The sequence below is a fragment of the Gossypium hirsutum genome, chromosome A04 (assembly GCF_007990345.1).
Source record: "Gossypium hirsutum isolate 1008001.06 chromosome A04, Gossypium_hirsutum_v2.1, whole genome shotgun sequence".
In the NCBI taxonomy this organism is placed as follows: Eukaryota; Viridiplantae; Streptophyta; class Magnoliopsida; order Malvales; family Malvaceae; genus Gossypium; species Gossypium hirsutum.
The window spans coordinates 11,802,781-11,828,752 of NC_053427.1; the positions used below are offsets into that span (position 1 = coordinate 11,802,781).

Here is a 25,972-nt window from a genome sequence, read left to right on the forward strand (position 1 = left end):
ATCTATTTTCATATGAAAGTAACGAATATCATATGAGCCGTATTTTATGAGATGTTTAAGTTTTCGTGAAATAGGTCCAAAGCAATTTCTGGATCCCCTGTTCCGACTTGGAAATTCACTATAAATTAACCAGAGATAATTAGAAGTCATGCCCTATATGTACAGATTCCTTTTCGAGTCTAGTTGTTTAGAACAAGCGACATAAGTATTGAAGCCCTGTACAGGGAGATATCTAATCGTAATGCATGAAGGTCAGAGTAGTTGAACCCTGAAATAGGGGAGAATTTAACTATAAAATTACTAATTAGCTTGACCAAAAATTCTAGAAAATAATTTGTAGATGGAACTATGAGTCTAGTTTCAGGAAATATTTATGGAACTGGTTTTCGAGTTTTGGAACTCGAGATATGATTTTTAAGTGACAGTGAGGCAGTTAGCCAGCTTCTCTGGAAATTTTAAAATGGACTGTGCAAATAAATGAATTAAGTCTGTTAACACCTCGTGTCCGACTCCGGCAACGGTCTCGGGTACGGGGTGTTACAATTTTATTGGTATCAGAGCTACGGTTTAGTCATTCTAGACTACCGTAATACGTTTGGGTCTAGCTATACATGCCATTATGTGTTTATTTGATAGTGTGGTGATTTCTGACAGTTAAAGTGTGTTTACTTATAGAAATGGATCCCGATCCCAACCGAGCGGTAGCTGATGATCTTGAGAGTATAGCGCCTGCTCCCGTGCAAGGGACAGCGCCGGCGGACTCTCAACCTATTGCTAGTAATCAAATGATGAAGCTAGACAAGCTTTTTATAGCGTGATGAATGATTGGTTCAACCAATACATTCAAACTAATACGGCTGTTCCACAACCTCCATTCCCGACTAATACAACCCCCGCACCTACAATACCTCCGGTAACTGACCAAATAAGGTCAAATAAGCCCCCAGTTGACAGAATCTGAAAACACGGGGCTACTGAATTTAAAGCTACGGACAGCGATGATGCCGAGCAAGCTGAATTTTGGTTGGACAACACTATTCGGGTACTCGATGAGCTATCTTGCACACCCGATGAGTGCCTAAAGTGTACTATCTCCTTGCTACGTGATTCTGCCTACTATTGGTGGAATACGTTGACTTCTGTTGTGCCCAGAGAGCAAGTAACTTGGGAGTTTTTCCAAACCGAGTTTTGAAAAAAGTATATCAGTCAGAGATTCATGGATCCAAAACGGAAGGATTTCTTGAACTTAAACAAGGTTCCATGTCGGTTATTGATTATGAACGAAAGTTTGTAAGGCTTAGCCAGTACGCTCGAGAATGCATTTCTTCAGAAGCTGTGATGTGTAAACATTTTGAGGATGGACTGAACGATGATATAAAGCTGTATGTTAGCATTTTAGAAATCCGAGAATTGTGGTACTTGTCGAACGAGCTTGCAAAGCCGAAGAGCTCAATAAGGAGAAAAGAAAAGCTGATATGGGAGCAAAGGAGTTTCGTAAGAGATCTTCGGGAAAGCCCTTTCAACAGTCATCGAAGAAATTTAGAGATGACTTAGGCCGGTCTAGAGACACTTCGGGTTTTTCTAGACGAGATCGTGATCGACCCCCTGTGAGTACACGAGTCACTTCGGTCGCCAGTGTTGGAAATGTCATCGAGATAGAACGAAGTGCCAGTATTGTGGTAAGTGCATTCGGGGAGTTGTAGATTCCATGACCGCTCCTGTTACAAGTGCGGATCAGCTGACCACTTTATTAAAGATTGCCCGAGATTGTCTGAACAGAATGTAAATCAAAGTGGGAAACCGGGTGCTACCACTGCTCGAGGTAGACCATCTAGAAACACGGGAAATCCTAGTGGTGGTCAGAGAGGATCTAGAGACCCTACAACCAGATTTGAGGCTCGTGCTCCTGCTAGGGCTTATGTTATACGCGCATGCGAGGATGCTTCCTCGCCAGATGTTATTACCGGTACTTTTACTCTCTTTGATACTAATGTGATTGCTTTGATTGACCCTGGTTCTACTCATTATTATATATGTGAACCTTAGCATCCAGTAAAACTTTACTTGTTGAGTCTACTGAGTTCGTAATTCGAGAGTCGAATCCCTTGGGTCGTTATGTACTTGTTAACAAAGTGTGTAAGAATGTCCCCTAGTAATCCGAGGTTCCTGTTTTCCGGCCGATTTGATGCTTTTACCGTTTGATGAATTTGATGTTATCATCAGTATGGATTGGTTGACCGTACATGATGCAATTGTAAATTGAAAAGAAAAACTATTGATTTGAGGTGTGTAAATAACGAGATAATCCGAGTTGAGTCTACGGACTTGAATGGGTTGCCAGCTGTAATATCCTCAATGTTGGCTCAGAAATATGTAAGAAAGGGGTGTGAAGCATACCTTGCGTATGTACTTGATGACAAAGAGTTAGAAAAGAAACCTGAATCTGTGCCGGTGGTTTGTGAATACCCGGATGTTTTTCCTGAAGAATTACCGGGTTTACCACCTGTTCGGGAGGTAGAGTTTGTATTGAGCTTGTACTTGGGACTACACCGATTTCGATAGCTCCGAATCGTATGGCACCAACCGAGTTAAAGAGTTGAAAGCTCAGTTGCAAGAGTTGACGGATAGAGGTTTCGCTCGACCAAGTTTCTCACCTTGGGTGCACCAGTATTGTTTGTAAAAAGAAGGACGGAACCATGAGGTTGTGCATCGACTATCGTCAGCTGAATAAAGTGAAATAAAGAATAATATCCGTTACCGCGTATTGATGATTTGTTTGATCAACTAAAGGGAGCCTCGGTGTTTTCAAAGATAGATTTGAGATCGGGTTATTATCAGTTGCGAATTCGAGATTCGGACATACCCAAAATTGCTTTCAGAACGAGATACGGTCACTACGAATTCTTAGTGATGCCGTTTGGGCTTACAAATGCCCCCGCTGTATTTATGGACCTGATGAATTGGATCTTCAGACCGTATTTAGATCGGTTTGTAGTTATGTTTATCGATGATATTTTGGTCTATTCGAGAAACGAAACCAATCATGCTGAACACCTAGGATTAGTGTTGCAAATTTTACGGGATAAGCAGTTGTATGCTAAGTTCAGTAAGTGTGAGTTCTGGTTAAGAGAGGTTAGCTTCTTGGGACATGTGGTATCTACATCGGGTATTCGAGTTGATCAGAGCAAAATTTCAGCCATACTTAACTGGAAGCCTCCGAGAAATATTACTGAAGTTCGGAGCTTTTTGGGGCTTGCCGGTTACTATAGACGCTTTGTAAAGGGTTTCTCGATGATAGCCACACCAATAACGAAACTACTTCAGAAAGATGTTAAGTTTGAATGGACAGAAAAGTGTCAGAAAAGTTTCGATCAACTGAAAACTTATTTGACTGAAGATCCAGTACTAGTGCAGCCCGAATCAGGCAAAGAGTTTGTCATTTATAGTGATGCATCCTTACTTGGTTTGGGTTGCGTATTGATGCAAGAGGGTCGAGTTGTAGCTTATGCGTCGAGACAACTGAAGCCACATGAGAAAAATTATCCGACCCATGATCTCGAACTAGCTGCCATCGTGTTCGCTTTGAAAATATGGCGACATTACTTATTTGGTGAGAAGTGCCATGTACATTCGGATCACAAAAGTCTCAAATATTTGATGACTCAAAGAGACTTGAATCTGCGACAAAGACGTTGGCTCGAGTTGTTAAAAGATTATGAGCTTGTCATTGACTATCACCCGGGAAAGGCTAATGTGGTTGCGGATGCTTTAAGTCGTAAATCACTATTTGCTTTACAAGCGATGAATGTACACTTGTCTGTTCTATCCGAAAATGTGTTAGTAGCAGAATTAAAGGCCAAACCATTGTTGATTCATCAAATTTGTGAAGCTCAGAAAGTCGATGATGAATTGGTCGCAAGACGGGCTGAATGTGTTTCGAATATGGAATTAGAGTTTCAAATTGATGATGACGATTGTTTGAGGTTCAGAAGTCGTTTGTGTGTTCCAAGAAATTCAGAACTTATTTTGATGATTCTGAACGAAGCTCATTGTAGTCGAATGTCAATTCACCCGGGGAGTACGAAAATGTACAACGATCTGAGACGTCAGTTTTGGTGGCATGGTATGAAACGAGACATTTCCAATTTTGTTTCGAAGTGTTTAATATGTCAGTAAGTGAGGTGGAACATCAAGTGCCTACGGGTTTACTTCAGCCGATCATGATACCTGAATGGAAATGCGATCGAGTCACGATGGATTTTGTATCTGGGTTACCAGTATCGGCAAGTAAGAAAGATACGATTTGGGTTGTTGTTGATAGACTGACTAAGTCAGCTCACTTTATCCCCGTACGTACGGATTTTTCATTGGATAAACTAGCTGAATTGTATGTTTCTCAGATTGTGAGATTACACGGGGTACCTATTTCTATTGTGTCGGACAGAGATCCGAGATTCACCTCGCGATTTTGGAAGAAATTGCAAGAAGCTTTGGGTACCAAGCTGCATTTTAGCACTGCTTTTCATCCCCAAACCGATGGTCAATCCAAGCGGATAATTCAGATACTCGAGGATATGTTGAGATGTTGCATCCTTGAGTTTAGTGGTTCATGGGAACGGTATTTACCTTTGATTGAATTTGCTTACAACAATAGTTTTCAATCAAGTATTAAGATGGCACCTTACGAGGCTTTGTACAGTCGTAAATGCCGTAAACCATTGTTTTGGACCGAGCTCTGTGAAAGTAAAATTTTCGGAGTTGATTTGATTAAAGATGCTGAGCAGAAAGTAAAAATAATTCGAGAAAGTCTGAAGGCAGCATCCGATCGTCAGAAGTCGTACGCGGATTTAAAACGAAGAGATATTGAGTATCAGGTGGGAGACAAAGTGTTTCTTAAGGTTTCACCTTGGAAAAAGATACTCAGATTTGGCCGTAAGGGAAAACTGAGTCCGAGATTCATTGGGCCGTATGAAATCTCTGAACGAGTTGGTCCAGTTGCATATAGGTTGCTTTTACCCCCTGAACTTGAAAGGATTCACAATGTTTTTCATGTTTCGATGCTTCGACGTTACAGATCTGATCCTTCGCACATAATTAGTCCATAAGGTTGAAATTCAATCTGACTTGAGTTATGAAGAAGAACCGATTTGTATCCTAGCTCGTGAAGTGAAAGAGTTGCGAAACAAAAGGGTTCCGTTAGTAAAGGTGTTATGGCTCAAACACGGAATCGAAGAAGCTACTTGGGAAACCGAGAACTCTATGAAAGAACGATACCCAAACCTATTTACCGGTAAGATTTTCGGGACGAAAATTTCTTAAGTAGGGGAGAGTTCTGACAGCCCTAAATTGACCCTAGTCGGAAAGTGGTTTCGGGACCACAAAACCGAGTCATAAAAATAATTAACCGTTATATTTGATGCTTATTATATGTATATAGGCATGTGTGAAAATTTCATGTCTGAATTTTGTTAATTGTAAGTGTATTTTACTAAATAGGACTTGTGTGAGAAAATTTAGAAATGTGCTAGGCAAATGTTAAAGTGGCTTATTGATGCATGTTAGAAAATGTTTCTCCTTGCATGTCAAATTACCCAAAACTTAGGATGGTGGCCAGCCATGCTATGGGTTAAAATGTATTATAAACATTTTATGTTAGTGTTTTATGTTAGGAATAATAAAATAAAGAACATGGGTAATAAAATAATAGTGGTTAGTAGGAGGAGAAACAAAAAAAAATTAGCTAGGTTGCTCCTCCATTGCCGTGAATTGAAGGAAGAAAACAAAGAAAAAAATGTTCATCTTTTAACATCCTTGGCCGAAAATGCTAAGAAGAAGGGGTAAGGGGAAGTAAAATATTCGGCCACTCCTTCTAGTCTTGAATAAGGTATGTAATTCATGGTAGCTTTTGGAATTGATGAATGTATTAAGCTAGTTACTAAGTCCCTTAGTTAGCCCATGTTCAAATTTTGAATCTTGTTGGTAACATGAGCAATCGGTCATGAGAAAATGTTCAAGAAATGGTTGTTGTTCATGTTATTTGGATGAGAAATGGTGAGTTTTGTTGTTTCATGTTAAAGTTAGGTGAATGATGATAGATGAGTGTTTGAACTATAAAAAGAATCATAGGTGAGCATTAGATACAAAGGGAAAAGAATCGGCTACCTTGTTATGAGCTAGGGCCGAATGTGAGTTTGGTTGTGTTTGAATATTACATGCTTGGTAGAATGGTGGATGAAAGTGCCTAATGTGGTCTTTGGTTTGGGCATAAGGAATAATAGTATGCATAGGTTTCGGCTTTGGTAGTACCTATGTAATTATAATTAGTTCACTTGATGGTTTGGCATGAGGTGATAAGTAAAAGTTTAAAGGTAGCTTAAGTTAATTGATTATATGTGTGTATGCTATTAGAAATTCAAGGAATTCTCGGCAAAAAAATGTGGTTAGGGGTTAAGTCATAGGAACTTGGGGGTATTCATATGTGGACCTTATGATTTTGTACACTATGACTATGTGAGTTAGGTGTTAAATAACTTAATCATGTATATGCATGACCAAGTATAATCGGCCACATGAGGAAAGAAATGGGTTAATTGATATGTGGTAAATGTTAAGTGTTAAACGAAATGGAAATGATATCATTATTGGAATATGTATACTCGACCACATGAATGCATACATAGATTGGTGTTGCATGTATTCTGCTATAGGTAAGCATATTGATGATTCTATCTTGACTTAGATAATCGGCTAAAGGAGAATATTAGCTAATATGTTGAATTTGATTCATGATTTCATGCATATGACTCTAATGTCCAATATATATATGGACTAAGTACCTTGAATTTCTCTCGATGTTCAAGATGATTAAATCAATTTATTTGTTAAATTAAGCTCAAGAGCAAAGGGGAACTAAATCCGATAAAGGGAAGGAAAAAGTAATTGAATAGCCGTTGAAGTCGTTCGACAGCATCCAAGACAAGTTTTCGAGTAATGGAACTTAGTTTATGATTTGATTAATTCATGACATATAGCATAACAAATAAATGGAGATATAATGATTCAACTTGAATTATATATTGAGGTGACTAGTTTATACTTGTGACGGGTAGCCGAATGTGCATGGAGATCATGTTATAAGCAAATCAAAATCATGCTTGTTGTATGTGGCTATTGAGCCGAAAATGGTAATGCTTGATAAGTGACTTGTGTTTGAATTCTAGTTATGAAAATGAAATATAGATGCGTCATGATTTATTGATATGTGCATGAATATTCGGATGATAACCGGGCTAAGTCCCGAAGGCATTTGTGCTAGTGACTAATTTCGGGCTAAGTCCCAAAGGCATTTGTGCGAGTTACTATATCTGGGCTAGGTCCCGAAGGCATTTGTGCGAGTTACTATATCCAGGCTAGGTCCCGAAGGCATTTGTGCGAGTTACTATAACCGGGCTAAGTCCCGAAGGCATTTGAGCGAGTAGCTATATCCGGCTAAATCCCAAAGGTACTTGGTTTGGGAATGAGCGATCTTGCTGTAAAAATTTCAATTAATACGCTCATAAAATCGCAACGATGAGGTATGTTTATATATGCATTGGAATAATTGATTCCTTTTAAATAGTATTCGCTCAATCGATTAACAAGCTTCGGGCCTTTAGTCAAGTTAATACCTTATGTATGAATATAAGGGTTGGAAATGTGAAGTAGGTATGATTTTGAGAATATGTGTATATGAAACTATTCGTTTAGTCATATGAATGCTATACTTCAGTTGTGCATGATTTCATTACTCAAAACTTACTAAGCATTAAATGCTTATTCTGTTTCTTTGATTCTCTGTTTTATAGATTTTGGTTCGTCAGCTATAGGATTCGGGAGTGTCAAAGTCGAAGTCATCCATACTATCAAAGCCCTTTTGGTACTCTTTTAGTTGAACTCTGAAAATGGCATGTATAGGACTATCCTTTTGTTGTTGGTCATGTACCTTTCGGTAATGTATATATTTGGATAGCCATGCGAAAATGGCTTATATATATTTTGAGCATAGTGTTATAATCATTTTGTATGTTGTTCATGGAGTGTTATGGAAATGTTGGTAACGATTAGCCATTGGAATGGTTAATCACGATCATTTTGGTGCTATGTATGACAAAATTTTAGTTGATCCATGGAAAACCATGAAATAGGTAAAGTTTACCTTAAAAATAGATGCTGACAGCAGCAGTGATGTAGATTTGAAAGATCACTAAAAATAGTAGGAATGGAATTAAATAGTGAATAAATTATGTAATCGAACCTTGATGAATCTATTTTCATATGAAAGTAACGAAACGATCATATGTGCCGTATTTTATGAGATGTTTAAGTTTTCGTGAAATAGGGCCAGAGCAATTTCTGGATCCCTTGTTCCGACTTTGGAAATTCACTATAAATTAACCAGAGATAATTAGAAGTCATTACCTATATATACAGATTCCGGGCTTCAGTTTAGTTTCTTTAGAAACAAACGGAATAAGTATTGAATTCCTGTACAGGGAGATATCTAAGTCTTAATGCATGAAGGTCAGAGTAGTCGAGCCCTGAAACAGGGGAGACTTTAGCTAATAAACTGTACTAATTGACTTGACCAAAAATTCTAGAAAACAATTTGTAGATGGACATATAAGTCTAGTTTCAGGAAATATTTACGGAACTGGTTTTCGAGTTTTGGAACTCGAGATATGATTTTTAAGGTGACAGTGACGCAGTTAGCCAGCTTGTCTGGAAATTTTAAAATGGACTGTGCAAATAAATGTATTAAGTCTGTTAACACCTCGTGTCCGACTCCGACAACGGTCTCGGGTACGGGGTGTTACAAGATGGGTCATCAGAGAAGCTAGCAATGAGAACCCTTTTACAAACCTTCGATAATACCCATTTTACAAACCTTCGATAATACCCAGCCAGTCCCAGAAAACTTCAGACTTCTGACACATTCTTAAGTGGTTTCTAGTTAACAATAGCTAAAATTTTATTCGGGTCCACCCTGACACCTTCAACAGATACTATATGCCCAAGAAAACTAACTTCCTATAGCCAAAATTCACATTATTGAATTTGGCATACAATTATTTCTTACGCAGAGTTCGCAACACTATTCTCAAATGTTCAGCATGTTCATTTTCATCTCGGAAGTAAACCAACATATCATCTATAAATACCACTAAAAACCTATCTAAATATGATCTGAAAATTCTGTTCATCAGATCCATAAACACTGCAGGTGCATTTTTCAAACCGAATGGCATCACAAGAAACTCATAGTGCCCGTATCTGGTTTTTAAAACTATCTTAGGTACATTTGAATCTTTTACCTGTAACTAATAATAGCCAAAACAAATATCAATCTTTGAAAATATAGTGACACATTTCAACTGGTCAAATAGGTCATCAATATGAGGCAATGAATACTTGATCTTTATTGTAACTTTGTTGAGCTGTCTGTAATCAATGTACAGCCTCAACGATCCATCTTTCTTCTTTACAAATAGAACCGATGTACCCCAAGGTGAGAAACTAGGTCGAGCAAAACCTCTGTCAATCAATTCTTGTAACTGTGCTTTCAACTCTTTTAATTCAGTAAGAGTCATTCTGTAAGGTGCTATAAATATCGGTGTTGTTCTCGGTACAAGATCTATAAAGAATTCCACTTCTCTAACCGGTGGTAAACTAGGTAACTTTTCTGGTAATACATCAAGAAATTCACAAACAGCCGGTATTGACAAAATCTTCGACTTAGATACTTTAGTATCGAGAACATATGCAAGGTAAGCATCACAACCTTTATTGACATACTTCTGTGCTGATATTGTTGAAATCACATTAGGGAATCCATCCAGTTTATCAGATTCAACATGAAGCAATTCACTATTTTGACATTTCAATACAATATATTTCTGCTTACTATTCACCACTACATCATATTAGGTTAAACAGTCCATTCCTAAAATCACATCCAATTCATCAAATGGCAATAACATCAAGTCAGCCAAAAAGTAATAATGTTTTACCATCAACAGATAGTTTTTACAGACTTTATCCACTACAACACATTGGCACAGGGGGTTTGAAACTTTAACCACAAATTTAGTGAATTCAACAGGTAAATTTTTAACAGACACTAAGTTTGTGTGTATGTATGAACGTGTGGAACTAGGATCAATCAAAGCAGTAATATCAATATCAAGTAAAGAAAATGTACTAGTAATGACGTCTGGTGCAAATGTATCTTCTCTAACACGAATAGCATATGTCCTTGTCAGTGCTTGTGCCTCAAATTTAACTATTGTATCTCTTGTAGTACCTTGGCTACCACTGACATTACCAGGGTGATGAGCACTCGGCTTTGGAGTCAGTTTAACTTCTTTTTTCAACCCTTTCCAGATAGTTTTTAAGAAAATGATCGAGGGATCCACATCGATAACAAGCTCCATTTCTAAACCAACATTCTCCATGATGAAATTTATTACAATGCTTACATTTTGGTTTGGAATTACTGACACTGCCCACACTGGTTACACAAGGAGATGAAGATATCGGATTGGAGCATTAAGAACCTCACTCTCTTCTAGAATATCCAGTAGAGGAGGTAACACGATCATAACACTTCTTTAATTTCTTAGAAGTAGATGATTGTGATTTACTCATAATTCTCTTACTAGAAACCCAAGTTTCTTTTTTCAGCTTGTTTCTTTTCTTTACTCAATTCTTCAGCTTTATGTGCCTGATCAGCCAGTACTACAAATTCCCTCAATTCAAGAATCCTAATCAACAGTTTAATATCTTCATTTAAACCCTCTTCAACTCGTTTGCACATGTCAGTTTCAGATGGAACCTATTCTCGTTCATATTCAGATACAGTCATATTCCCCTATTTGAGCTATAAAAATTCTTTCTTTTTCTGATCCAGGAATCTCTTACTAACATACTTCTTTCTGAATTCAGTTTGGAAAACTTCCCATGTAGTATTTTCTATAATACCACCGAAGTTATGGTATTCCACCAATGATAAGTTGTATCCTTCAGTAAAGACACTGCACAGTTCAAACATCCAACGGGCGTACAAGGTAATTCATCTAAAACTCAAATGGTATTTTCCAACCAAAATTCAGCCCTTTCTAGATCATCATCTGCAGTAGATCTAAATACTTCTGCCCCATGCTTACATATTTTATCTACCAGAGGCTTACCAGTTCTATTAGGTTCAGCACCCTGTGGCATCTCAGGAACCGGTTGAGGAGTAGGTGGAGGAGGTCGTTATACAGCGAGGTTTGTTCTTAAATACTCAAAAAACCATTCATTCATCAATTGAAAGAAGGCTTGTTTTGTCTCCTCACTTCGGCCCTCAGATATGGGCCTTTCACTACTAGAGTAGATGCAACTCTTTGAACTGAAGATAAAGCATTGCTTCCAACTTCCTCAGATTCAGCTATAGCCTAGTTGGATGACATTACTATATGAAAAACATATTTAAAATGATCAGGAGACATCATACTATCACAAATTATATAATGGCATGTATAGCTAAACTTGTGTTTGCTACGTTAAATCAAAGAATCAGTTAAACCGTAGCTCTGATACTACTAAATGTAACACCCTTAACCTGTAGCCTTCACTGAAATAAGGTTATAGAGCATTACCGAAACATTCAGAACATTTACAAATGATTAACGTTAATTACTATTCATTTACGAAAATTATTCATAACATCCCTTAAATGGACCTTCGAGGCCCAATATGAGCTTTAGAATCAAATCATGACTTAATTGGGAACTCTAAATTTTTTTTAATGAAATGTCAAAAATTTTCCAGGGTGCAGGGATCACACGCCCGTGTAGTCTAAGGCCACGCCCATACTATAGGCCGTGTTCGACCCTGTGTAACTCTCTGACTTGTGCTATACGGTCAACCACACGCCCGTGTGAGTAGGCCGTGTGATCAATTTAATTTTAAAAAATTAGGTGCAGGGTTCACACGGCCAAGGCACACGTTCATGTTCCAGGCCGTGTAGCACACATGGCTAAGACACACACCCCTGTCTCTACCCGTGTGTTCAATTTTGAGCATTCTATTTCTTGAATTTAAGATGCAAGGGACACACGGCCTAACTACACGCCCATGTACCAAGCCGTGTGTCACACACGGTTTAGACACACCCCTGTGTGTCTGCCTGTGTAGACAATATAAAGTCATTTCTAGCTTCATTTTTCACCCAAAATTTTACCAATATCCTGCACCAAAAATAACATCCAAATACCAAACAATCCAAGCATTATATCAAGACCAATTCAAGCATTGGATTCAAGCAAATTTTAACATCTAAATATGGTATAACATAACATACACATATGTTTATAATATTATATTGGTTTAACCTAGGCATTAACATCATTTGACCACATACACTTAACATAACACATTTGTGTTTATCATAATAACTTACTTTATAATACCAGAATAAACCATTACTAGTCATTCCAATGGCTAAGTTACAAATATCATTTTCAAGTCACTAATGGCCAACTATCCTATACATGTCATTATAACAAAATGATTTTTACTATACCCAAAATAAGCTAATGGATAGTGTGATGATGCTCCAATTGATCTCTAACCTTCGCGAGCTTCCGAGCAGTATAAAACAGGGAAAATAAAACTAAATAAGCATTAAATGCTCAGTAAATTCGTATAACAAGAATTAAAACTTACCAAATTTACATTTATTAACATTAAGCATTCAATAACATGCTTTTTCATCAATTTGGCAAATTTACCTATTACCTATACACATACACTCAATCAAATAAGTTAGTTACATAAATGTTCACATAAGCATCAAGTAAGCATAGATGAGCTCATCATACTATATTCTTTCAAGATATCATTCATTTTGTCTTATAATTCTCATATCATGTTAAGTATTTTATCCGTTGAATCATTGAAATTCCAGTGAATATTCAAACAGTACACTGAAGGTGTACAATTTAACAACCTGCCCATTCATATTCAGGAGTACCCATTAGGGCACTTAATCGAAAAGCACACTCTCAATCCTCATAACATATAACAGGATTACCAGTCCAGGCTAAATCCTTTTTATAATATATGCTTAGAAGAGCCCAATTAGGATTACAAATCCAGGCTAAATCCTAATTATAACATATGCTCGAGAGGGATTATATTAGGATTACCGGTCTAGGCTAAATCCCGTCAGCAAAAATGCAGGACCTTATTCAGTAAAGAAATTTCGTTTATCCATAGAACCCAATATTCAAATGGAATTTAACCTTTTTCAAACAATCTCAAACATGCAATCATTTCTTATGTTATAACATTCAAATTAACTCACATTAATATAAAACACATTCCATACAATACAACATTAAATTTATCATATTTAGAAGCCCAATTAAGTTACACGAACATACATTGACACTTGTTCGCGTTTATAAATCTACTAATCCGAAACTTTCTCTTTTCCTCGATCTAGCTTCGAATTTGTGTTATTCAGATCTATATAAATGAATTTATTCATCAATTTAATACACTTAACATTCAAGTGGACTCAATTTACATCCTAGGAAGAATTACCATTTTGCCCCTAACTTTTCCATAAATTCCAATTTCGTCCCTAGGCTCGAAAAATGAAATTTATGCAATTTACTCCTTGCTCCAAGTCTAACCAAAATTTCACTATAAAATATACAGCACATACATTCTATAAAATTTAGAATTTTTTTCAATTTTTACAACTTTACATTTTAGTCCCTAAATCATGTTTTCATCAAAAATCAGTTTGTAAAAGTTGTTTATCTATCAACAACCTTTCATTTCCTACCATAAATTTCAAATTTTCAGCATATTCATCCATGACCTAATTTTCATTCTTTGATAACTTTACAAATTGATCGCTCAAATAGATAGATTAAGCTATCTCGATTTTAAAAATATCAAAATTACTAAAAACGAGACAAGAAAACTTACCCAATTAGGCCAAGAAAGTTTCTTCTCTCTCTCTTAGGGTTTCCATATATATTAGGAATGAAGGCGGCATAAAATAAGATGATATTTCTTTTATCATCTTTTAATTAATTAAGTTAATTCAATTTCCAATTTAGTCCTTGCCCTTTTTCTAAATTTCCATGGATGATTCACCAAAAAATATCTACATACTTTTTTTAATGGTCTAATTACCATATAAGGATCTCAAGTTTTGAATTCCATAGCTATTTAATCCTTCTAGCTACTAGAATTTAACTTTTTCATTTTATGCGATTTGGTCCTTCCCGTAATTACACACATAATCAGCAAAATTTTCTTATCAAAAATTTCACATGAAATTTCTAACATAATATAGACCATGTAACAAAATTAAAATAAATTTTATTTTCAACTCAGATTTGTGGTCCCGAAACCACTATTTCGATTTCACTAAAATTGGGCTATTACAAAGATCACACCGAATTCCTGTGTCAACTAGATCAAGTTGACTCTTAAGATTGTCTTTCAATTTTCTATCGACATTGAGAATTGTGCTGAGAATATTCTCACAAACATTCTTTTCAATATGTGTGACATCAAGATTGTGTCGCAAAATGTGATGCTCCCAATGAGGCAACTAAAAAAATACTTCATTTTCCCACAAGTCCAGCTCATTATGATCATCATCTTCATCAGATTCATCATCACTTTTCCGGTCAACATTGCTAACATACGCCTCCCTTGGTATTTTCTTTGTTTGTGTGTTGGGTGGTTGATTCATCTTCCCATAACTGAAATTGATATCTTTTAACATGAACAAGATTTTAGATCTAATGGTCTGTTCAAGAGCTTTTTTGAACTCTTCAGTACCATGAAATAGAGTCCTTTGAAATCTAAATCTATGATTTCCATGTAACCACCGATGATACCCCATATAAGAGAATATTTTCCCATTATATAACCACTTCGAACATGTTTGTGTAGCACAACAAGGACAAACATATTGTCTTTTGGTACTTCAACTAAATAAATTGACATAAGCCTGGAAATCATTAATAGTCCACAACAAAGCTGCATGTAAATAAAAGTTCTTCTTTCTCAGACATCATATGTTTCAACACCCACCCATAATTGTTTCAATTCTTTAATAAGTGGTTGCATATAAAAGTCAATATCACTCCCAAGACCTTTCTCTCTAGGGATAATCATAGGTAAGATAAAAGAAGATTGCTTCATGCAAATCTATGGAGGCAAATTGTAAGGAATAAGCGCTACAGGCTAAGTACTGTAACGCCCTAATATATATGTCCCTGTTTCTGTAATTATCAGACACAACTGTGTATCTGCTTCAGTGGTTAAGTGTTCTGGGTGTGTGAAAGAGGTATTGGCTTCAAGCCTTACCTTTAATAAATTTTGTTATTTTTGGAATTAAGTCCTATCTCTGTTCAGTGGGCTTATATTAGATTGCTTGTAAGTTCATATTAGAATGAGCCTGTTAGTTCGAGTGGTACAGGAACTCTGTATTGGAGGTCTTGTGTTCAAATCCCTGCGCGAGCGAGGGAGTTTACTTTTGCTCGTTTGACTGAGAGAGTTTCAGTTGAACAGAAATTCTGAGTAAGTGGTTACATAATGTGTTAGTGGGAGAGATATAGGGATTTGTGTATCATTTTATTTTATTTTGATTTTGTTCAAAAGTTTTTCTCTCTCCTTCAGAAAACTTTTGACGTTCTTCTAAAAAAATTATTCTCTTCCAAACTCATATTTTGTGTTCTTCTTTCTTTGATTCCAGTTTGCTATTCTATTTTTCAATCTCTGTGATTGGAAGGTTGTTGATTCTATTCGGTTTGTGGTAAGTAAGTCTTGTTGAGTTTTGAGTATTTATGAATCGGGTTTGGATGTGCTAATGTGATGAATTATTATGTAAGTGTTAATTAAAGGGATTGAAATTTGGCTTCTTTCGTGTAATGGATTGGAGATTTCGATACTATTTTGTTAGGTGTTCGACTATGTCGATGGAATTGTTTCCCAAGTGGTTCTTAGGAGTTCGATAGATTGGTGTTTCAATATTTAGTATTAATCGATTGAATGATATTTTTAGGGTTGGAAGGCTCGAGAGTGGTTTTGCATCGAATAGATACCAGGTGTACCCAAAACATAAAAACGAGCTTTCGGTAAAAGATGAAAATAGTTCTGTTGATGCCACATGAGCATGTGGTCACCCGTGTGGTAGGCCGTGTGTGAGAACACGACCGTGTGGTCGACAAAGACACACGGCCGTATGGTGGCTCGAGTGTGGCAGTGTGGGCCACATGGGCTAGACCTAGTTGGGCGTGTGAGCCCACATGGGCCTGTCACACGGGCATGTAGTTTTTAGGCCAGGTTGTGTGGGCCACATGAGTAAGGCCAATTTCGGCGTGTGGGCCACACAGGCATGTGGGCCTACAAGGGTATGTGGGCCCAAATTTCTAAAATTTCTCTGACAGTCGCATGGGTCATCCTAATCAACTGTGGGCCTACTGTAGGGTCGATAAGGGTTAACCAAACCCTAAAACTATAGATCTGGTAGACTGATAATTTGTTCTGAGTAGATTATGCCATGCATATCTGATTATTTTGATATATGTACTTAGCATGTTAAGCATGTCTAGTATGTATTCTGTATCTATTCCATATATGATTATGGGGTGGGTTTTGTACTGATAGAGGAAGTGTTCTTTACGGCGATCATTGCCCATTATCTGGTAGCTTGGCTGTACTATTTCTGATATGTGTCGTATAGGCACAACCTAGTGTGTAGGGATGGGTTGGTGTTTTTAACCCCACATGGTGTGCTGGGATGGTGAAAGATGTGTGTAGAGAATTGGTAGGATTCTGATTGTTTGATTCTGGTTACTGTATCTGTATTTATATCTATTTCTGACTGTGTATACGATTCTGTATGATTGCATGCTTAATTATATTGGCTTACACACTGAGTTTACGTAAAATCACATCTGTTTGTCTGTATTGTCAAGTAATCCACAGTCTTAGGCAGATCTATTTCCAACTGTGTCTATGATTTTGTATGATTGCATGCTTAATTCTGTTGGGTTACACACTGAGTTTACATAAACTCACATCTGTTTCTCTGTATTGTCAGGTAATCCACAGTCTTAGGCGGATCGGTGTAGTAGGGACTCAGGGGTGACCTCTCTTCCATAACTGTTTAAATTTATTAATTTATGGTTTATTTAATAATTTAGGATATAATTTTGAGAGTTTGTAATTTTCGGGACTCTTTGGATTGTTTTGGTTTTTAACTTGATTTGGTTTCATATGCTCGGTATGTTACATGCTTGGTAAAATATTTTACAGAAACAGATTTTATGCCAAAAAAAGTTTTTCTAAAAATATGAAACAGATTTCTAAAATGTTTTTGGTTTTGTTTAACTTCCGCTGTAATTAGTGTTTTGGCAAATGAACTGTTAAAATAATGTTTTCTGTAATAAACATAAAAGAATGTGAGTTTTATCAGTGATTAGTTAATGAAATCAACTTGTTTTCGAAACTTATTATCTGTGACATCTCCAGATTCAGCCATACCATTTAGGTTGGGTTTGGGGTGTTACATTTATTTGCATCAGAGCTATGTTGCAAAACTCAGCTGTGAATTTTAGGTTCCAAAATTTTATTTTAAAATATTAGATTTAAAATGATTTGAATAGTTGAGGAAGTATGTGGTACACTGAGTCTCCAGCGCCGATCTTGTAAGTATTTCTATTCTTAGACTGAACTGTTTTGAAACACTGTAGTTAGCACTTTCTGAAACTATACTGAAATACTGAAACTTCTAAAAACACTTCTGAACATCTGATAATTTATGCAAAAAAATTTGTTAATAAATTCTGAAACTGATGCATAAAACTTTTAATGTAGGTAAAATTTGAATTACACAATGAGTGCACGTGAAACTCGCAAACATGGTATTCGTTACCGTGGAAGGGGCCGTAGGGGGCTCAAGCTGAGTCTTCCTCTATGGGCAGTATGCCAAATCTGGATGTAAGTGAGACACCAGTTTCACCTGCCACTGAAACTGGGTCTCAGAGTCACTCAACTGGGGACGATGTACTATCTGAGGCCATGCTGAGGACATTAGAGAGGGTCGCTAGACCCCATTCTGGTGCTAGAGTCCAAAGGTCGGTAACTAAACGACTCCGGTCGAATGGTGCTGAGTTGTTTAGGGTTGTCACTGGAGTCACCCCTAGTGTGGCCGAGTACTGGTTAGAGGCCAGAGAGAGGACTATGAATGACTTAGATTGCACTCCCAAGCATAAATTCAAGAGTGTAGTCTCCTTGCTTTGTGACAAGGTGTATCAGCGGTGGTTAACGGTTGAGGAAGGTACTCAGCCTGATCATTTTACTTGGGATTTCTTGAAGACCACATTTCGGAGTATGTGGGAGTAAGCTATGTGGATGCTCGTAGGCCTGAGTTCATGAATCTCATTCAAGGGGATAGATCTGTGGTCGAGTATGAGGCCAAAGTTTTAAGGTTGAGCCGCTACGCTCTGGGCATGGCTGCGTCTGAGTATGAGAGGTACGTTCGGTTTGATGATGGACTAAGGGATAATTTGATGGCACTAATTTCTCCTCAAAAGGAGCGAGAGTTTGTTGTCCTGGTAAAGAAGGCAAAGATCGTCGAGGATGTTAAACATGTGGAGCGCCAGAATAAGGACAGAGAAAGAGGCAAGAATAAGAGGGATTCGAAGCCCTCTAGTTCTGTACAGAGGCGTAAGTAAAATGCCAGATCCGATGGACCTATTAGAGTGGGGGCTCCTATTGTTTCTACTGGGGTTCAGCCATGCAGTGACTGTGGTAAGTGCCATCCGGGCGAGTGCTGGAGAAAGATTGGGGCTTTTTTGAGGTGTGGATCCTTAGAGCATCGTATTAGAGACTGTCCATAGTGGGCAGATCAGACACAAGCTCTGGGTTCTGTACAGCCTTATAGGGCAGTTCAATAGTCACCTAGGGGCTGTGGAGTGGCTAGGGGTGGTAATGGTTTAGGCTATGGACAGAGAGCACCGAGCAAATGTGTAAATTAGACAGAGACGAGGTAGCTTGCAGTTGTCTATGCTGCTCGACGCTGAGAGGATAGAGATGCTCTAGATGTTATCATCGGTACGTTCTTAATGTTTGATGTACCTTATACTGCTCTTATAGACATAGGTTTTACACACTCACATGTAGCTAGCACTGTATCTGAAAATTTTGGGGTTACTGTTGAGAGCACTTCTAGTGAGATCATTGTACTAAGTACGCTAGGGTAGTCTGTTTGAGTTAGTAAACTCCATAGGGATGTTCCATTAGAGGTGCAAGGTAATTTTTTTCTAGCAAATCTGATGGAGCTTTTGTTTGGGGAGCTCGCCTTAATTCTTGGCATGGATTGGTTGGTCAAACATCGAGTTAGTTTAGACTGCGCGACTAATAGGGTTGTTCTGAGGACTAAAGATTATAGGGAAGTTCTTGTAATCAGTGAGCGCTAAGACTACTTGTCCAATGTGATCTCCACTCTTGTGGCTAAGAAAATGGTCCAGAAATGGAGTGAGGCATACTTGGCTTATGTTGGTGTTTCTAGTTCTGGGGACTCTTTTGTTGGGAATATCAGAATTGTAAGGGATTTTTTGGATGTTTTTCCTGAGGAGTTACCAGGTTTACCTCTGAATCGAGAGGTTGAGTTTGGGATTGAGCTTCTTCCGGGTACAATTCAGTGTCCATTACTCCTAACTATATGGCACTGAAAGAACTTACAGAGCTTAAGGCTCAACTGCAAGAGCTTTTGGACCGCAGTTTCATCCGTCTGAATGTGCCTTCATGGGGAGTACCGGTTATGTTTGTTAAAAAGAAGGATGGGACCAAGAAGATGTGTATTGATTATCAACAATTAAATAAGTTTACCATGAAGAATAAGTATCCGCTTCCGAGGATCGACGAATTGTTTGATCAGTTCCGAGTGGCTTTAGTGTTCTCCAAGATTGATCTTTAATCTGGGTATCATCAGTTGAGGGTTAAGGAAGCTAATTTTTATAAGACAGCATATAGGACTCATTATGGGCATTATGAGTTCCTACTTATGCCTTTTGGTTTGATGAATGCTTCGACCACAATCATGGATCTGATGAACCGAGTGTTTCAGCGTTATCCAGATCAATTTGTCATGGTCTTCATCGATGACATTTTGGTTTACTCTAAGACTATGGATGAGCATGATAAGCATCTTAGAGTGGTGCTTCAGATTCTCTAAGAAAAACAACTCTATGCTAAGTTGATTAAGTGCGAGTTCTAGTTCCGAGAGGTAACCTTCTTGGGGAATGTGGTTTCTACTGAGGGGATTCATGTAGATTTAAGGAAGATTGAGGCTTACTGATTGGAAACAACCTAATAATGTGTTTGAGATCTACAACTTTCTTGGTTTGGTGGGTTATTATCACTGGTTTGTTGAGGGATTCTCTCCAGTTACAGCTCCCTTGACTAATCTTCTACGTAATGGTGTGCCATTTGTTTGGACTGATGTGCAACAATCGAGCTTCAAGAAGCTCAACACTATTTTGACTCAGGCTCTTATTTTGATACAACCTGAATTCGGTAAAGAGTTTGTGGTCTACAGTGTAACACCCCAAACCCGGCCCAGACGTTATGGCCGAATCCGACGTGCCACATTGAAGTTAAAACCCACGTTTCATTTTAGCGTTTTAAAATAACCGTCTTTGAGTTAACAAAGTGAATGGAAACTGTGCACCAGGTAGGTATCCGAAACAGAGGAGGTGAGCCATGAAGGCTGCTTAAGTGCCAAGCTCTTCGATTGGATCCAATCCTAGACATGCCCACAACCATTTCCACACTTTGATAACTGAGTTGAAAATTCATTTGGGTAGATATCTTTGATAAACCAATTAATCGTGTTGTTACGTTATTTTGAAAACAAGTACCATTTTGAAAACGCACCCTAAGTCTAGCCCATTTTAATTATTATCTGAAAAATTTAGATTTATTAAAAATAAAACAATCCTAGAAAGAAAATAAAGTTAAAATGGCCTTATTACAACCAAAAATAAATAGTAATTCAGATAAACTAAAGAAAAAAACCGGTTACCTATTTAAAAGTCAAATAGCAATCATTGTGGCCACTTTGAATCCCCTCCGGCTCTAAATCCCCAAATCAAGGCTCACCTGCAAGGTTAAAGAATGGGGTGAGTTTGGAAACTCAGTATGCAACAAGCCCCTTTCAGAGCCCAAAACAACATCAGCCTGCTGGGCCTAAGCCCAAATTCAATCTCAGCATATACTGGGCCGAAGCCTTTACATTATTCATATCACTAGGCCGAAGCCTTTTTCATTATTCATATCACTAGGCCGAAGCCTTTACTGTATACGGTATGGCCCATAGGCCCATTTTAATAATACATGCAGCATCAATGAACATATGCAAGCCCATTTGGGGAGACTACTCAATCCACCATCCGCTACTCTCCACCCGTACTAACCAAGCTCTCCATATGGGGAATAACTCAACCCACCCAACCAAACTCTCTACTGGCAGCATAGCTGCTTTATCATATAACTGGGGCCTAGCCTCTTTTAATAACTGGGGCTAAAGCCCTTTTGATAAACTGGGGCAAAGCCCTTTTTGATAAACTGGGGCAAAGCCCTTTCCGGTAAACTGGGGCATAGCCCTTTTGCACTTCTGCCATTCATATAAAACCTAACCCATGCATTTATGGATACATCATGTGCATATCATACATATCATGTGCATATCATGTCAAATCATGTATATCAAAATCTCATGCATCAAATTCATAATTAAACCCTAGGGGTATAATGGTCATTTTTACCTAGGGGCAAAATAGTCATTTTTCATATTATAAGGGTAATTTTGTAATTCTACCAAAATATTAGAGTTCTCTATGTTCATTAGCAATTATTAATAACTCCAAGTGTTTAAACAATGATTTTAACGCACTTAATCAAATTTGGGCTTTTGGGCCCAAAACCCCTAATGGGCCCTACGAATGCCAATCTAGCCCTTTAAGCCCTCATAATCCAAATTTTACATCAGATCTACTCATTTAACAAGCAATATATCCAAGTTCCATTTTCTGTCAAATTTACCCCAAATGGGCCCGGAAGCCTATTGGGCCCGATTTCTGCCCCTCGAGGCCCAACTTACCATCGTGCACAAAATCGGGCCCTTACCTGTTCCAACGATCCCGATCATCAAACTTTACGAATCTAACTAACCTATGAGTGTTCGTGTGCTCACAAGTCCTCAAAATGCCAGAATTTTGACATTTCGACTTTTCGGCATATATCGATTTAAGCTACGAAAGAAGGTTCGTTACACACCTGTTTTGTGACGTTCACCAATGAAGTCTCCCATGCCAACCTACAATTATCCACCACTATTCTTAGTGTACAAAACATGCTTATTAAACCCAAAATCTTCCTTACCACATTCAACCAAAGACCCCTAATGGCCATTGTTCACTTACCTTCACAAGGTCTGACGATATGATCCAAGCTTATCCGAATCGATACCCCACGCCTTGCTGCTCCTCCAATGTATCTATTCCACTATACAAGCCATAAAAATCAAAAGCAAAAAGCCCAATAAGGCCTACATCACAAATCGACAACCACCCTCAACTATAGGGGTTTCGGCTTTTGTCAACAGTTACTACTGAATCGACTTAGAGTACAAACGCTTACCACAGTCTCCCTCCTTGAACCGTTTAACGCCTAGAAGATAAAGGGATTGGCCACCAAAACGTGAAGGGAAAAATAAGGTTGCTGGTCAATAAAGAATCGGCACCATCAAGCTTTACAGGTTCGGCTTTTGCCGTTTTTCGGCAGAAGTGGAGGTAAGGAAAGAAGTAGTAGAAGAACGGAAGGGAGTAGTGGACTGGTTTTGGAAAAAGAAAAGGAAGGAATGATGGATGGAAGGGTGGTAGGTTCGGCTAGAGAAGAAGAAATAAAAAGAAAAGACTAACCCTATGGTTTACCAAGAAGAAAACTGCACAACAAGCTCCCCAAATGCCGAAATACTAACCTAATACCCCTACGAAATCCCCTCTCTAATCCCCTCTATTCGGCCAACTCTATCTCTCTTTCAAATCCCTAAAATCTCTCCCACTATCACTCCTTAATCCATGCATTTTACTGATTCAAACTCTCACCCACAGAGTTCCATTTGGCTATAACTCCTGCATGCTCAAAGCATAAAAATAACATCACTTTTGCCATCACAAGGAATCGAACCCAGGCTTCCCCCAAACCACTTACACGCCACCTTTTTAGCACCCTAGTGGTGTCACTTAGCCACTCTACCAAAGGCTCTTTTGTGATACATTTTACCCATAATATTTAATAAGACCACCTATCCAAAGCCCCTAACTACTTAAGTCCAAAATTCAAAAATTCTACTGGGTTTTTGGCCATCGCATGGGCCTTCCATAAGCCCATTTACACACTCCAATTATGAATTTCACAACCGAATACCAAATTTTAAAAACTTTTCCAAAATCTTGAGAATCACAGAAAAAACCCAAAAATTAGGATGTTACAACTCTACCCTCCTTAAAGAAATTTCGGCCTCGAAATTTTACCTGATCCAAATAGTTGAGGGTACTGCTGACGCATCACCTCCTCGGTCTCCCAAGTAGCTTCTTCTTTGCCATGGTTTCTCCAAAGTACCTTCACTAATGGGACTGACTTCCTTCTCAGCACCTTGACATCGTGATCAAGTATCTGTACAGGTTCCTCTTCGAAGGTCAAATCCGATTGTACTTTGATTTCTGCAACTGGCACGATATGAGTTGGGTCAGAATAATATCGCCTTAGCATGGACACATGAAAGACATCGTGAATATGATCCAGCTCTGGAGGTAACTCTAGCTGATAAGCCATCGGCCCTATCCACTTAATAATTCGATAAGGGCTAATGAACTATGGACTCAACTTGCCCTTCTTACCAAATCTCAGTATCTTCTTCCAAGGTGAAACTTTCAAAAAAACCATGTCCCCAACCACATATTCAATATCCTTACGCTTCAGATCGGCATATGACTTTTTCGATCCGTTGCCTCCTTTAACCGATTCCTGATCACCTTCACCTTGTCTTCAGTATCCGTTACCAACTATAGACCAAGTACTTGCCTTTCCCCCAACTCTGCCCAACAAGTAGGTGAACGGCACCTTCACCCATACAATGCCTCATAAAGAGCCATCTGAATACTTGCTTGGTAACTGTTGTTATACGCGAACTCCGCCAATGGTAAGTAATCCTCCCAACTGCCCCTAGATTCAATAACACAACCTCTCAACATGTCTTCCAGAATCTGAATGACCCTCTCTGATTGCCCATCCGACTGAGGGTGAAAAGCCGTGCTGAAATCCAATCGCGTTCCCAACACCTCATGCAACTTCTTCCAAAACTGAGATGTAAACCTTGGGTCTTGGTCAGAAATTATCACTACTGGAACCCCATGCAACCACACTATCTCTGCCACATACAACTTGGCCAGCTTCTGAAGTGAGTAATCGGTTCGGACAGGTATGAAATGGGCAGATTTCGTGAGCCTATCCACAATTACCCATACTGAATCCTTCTTGAAAGGTGTCAACGGCAACCCACTTACAAAATCCATAGTTACCCTTTCCCACTTCCATAGTGGTATCTTTACTGGCTGTAACAATCCTGAAAGCAGTTGATGCTCAGCCTTCACTTGTTGACATGTCAAACATTTCCCCACAAATTCGGTCATTTCTCGCTTAAGCTCAGGCCACCAATATAGCTTACGCAAGTCTCGATACAACTTATTCCCTCTTGGATGCATAGCACATGGTCCACTATGTGCCTCCCTTAAAATCATCAACCTCAAATCAAAGTCCCTCGGCACACAAATTCTTCCTCGAAAATAAAGAACCCCATCATTATTTAACCTAAAATCTGGATTCTCCTCCTTCTCAACTTGCTGTGTGACAGCCCAAAGTTGACCCTAGTCGGGAAGTGGTTTCGGGACCGCTAAACTGAGTCACCGAAATGTTTGAATGTGATACTTATTGTGTAGAATATGTAATTATGAATGTGTGAAAATTTCAAGCTTCAATTTGGTTGATTTCATGTGAATTTAGTCAATAGGACTTATGTGAGAAAATTCTAAAATGTGATAGGTCAATGTGTGAGGACCTACTAGTGCATGTGGACAAAGGGGGGACTTGCATGTCAAATTCCCCCCCTAATGAGTAGTGGCCGGCCATGACAAGGAAGGATGGGCAAAACATGTCATGAAACATGTTTTGTTAGTGGAAGAATAAAATAAGGAGTATGGGTAATAAAGAAATGGAAAACAAAAGAAAAAAAAATGTGTGTGTGGTGTTTGTCCCCCCATTGCCGTGAGCTAAACAAGAGAAAGGGGGAATTTTGTTCATCCTTTTCTCATCTTCATGCTTGCCAAAAACTAGAAAGAAAAACAAAGAAAAATTTTCTCATCCTTTGGTTCATCCTTGGCCAAAAATTTTAAGGAGGAAAGAAGAATAAAGGTGAAGAGATTCGGCCATGCATGTAGCTAGGCTAAGGTATGTTTGATGATGTTCCATGAGAGGCATGCATGTTTTAGTTGTTAGCTTGAGTTCTACCTAACCCATGGTCTAAATCTTGCTATGTGATGGAAATGGCACTTGACCATGGATGAATCATTCTTGGTTAATGTTTGATGTTGTGGTGATGAGGCATGAGGATGAGTTAAGATTCGGCCTAGGTGGAGGTTGTGTTAATGCCATTGCATGCAAAATATGAAGCTTGTTAATGATGCATGTGATGATGGCTTGATGATTCTTGAACCTCCTTTTTAGCATTTTTTTGTTGTGTGAGCACATATGTGCATTGGTTGCTAAATGGAGAAGAATCGGCTAGCAAGATGTG

The 25,972-nt window shown here is 38.3% G+C and overlaps 1 protein-coding gene across 1 annotated transcript; it reads left to right on the forward strand.

Moving 5' to 3' along the window:
- The first annotated feature begins 18,030 nt into the window (after positions 1-18,030).
- Positions 18,031-20,293, forward strand: LOC107948017 (uncharacterized). Its single transcript, XM_016882501.1, has 5 exons — positions 18,031-18,394; positions 18,505-18,783; positions 19,213-19,305; positions 19,761-19,876; positions 20,051-20,293. Exons 1-5 carry the CDS (start codon positions 18,031-18,033, stop codon positions 20,291-20,293), a joined length of 1,095 nt encoding a protein of 364 aa, XP_016737990.1.
- The last annotated feature ends 5,679 nt before the right edge of the window (positions 20,294-25,972 follow it).

Bases quoted from the DNA above. Each gene is read 5' to 3' on its own strand.
- LOC107948017 (XM_016882501.1), top strand. From the start codon at position 18,031: ATGGGCAGTATGCCAAATCTGGATGTAAGTGAGACACCAGTTTCACCT. The intron at 19,306-19,760 runs GTACGCTAGGGT...GGTACAATTCAG, and splicing joins TAGTGAGATCATTGTACTAA to TGTCCATTACTCCTAACTAT. The intron at 19,877-20,050 runs GTTATGTTTGTT...GGGTATCATCAG, and splicing joins TGCCTTCATGGGGAGTACCG to TTGAGGGTTAAGGAAGCTAA.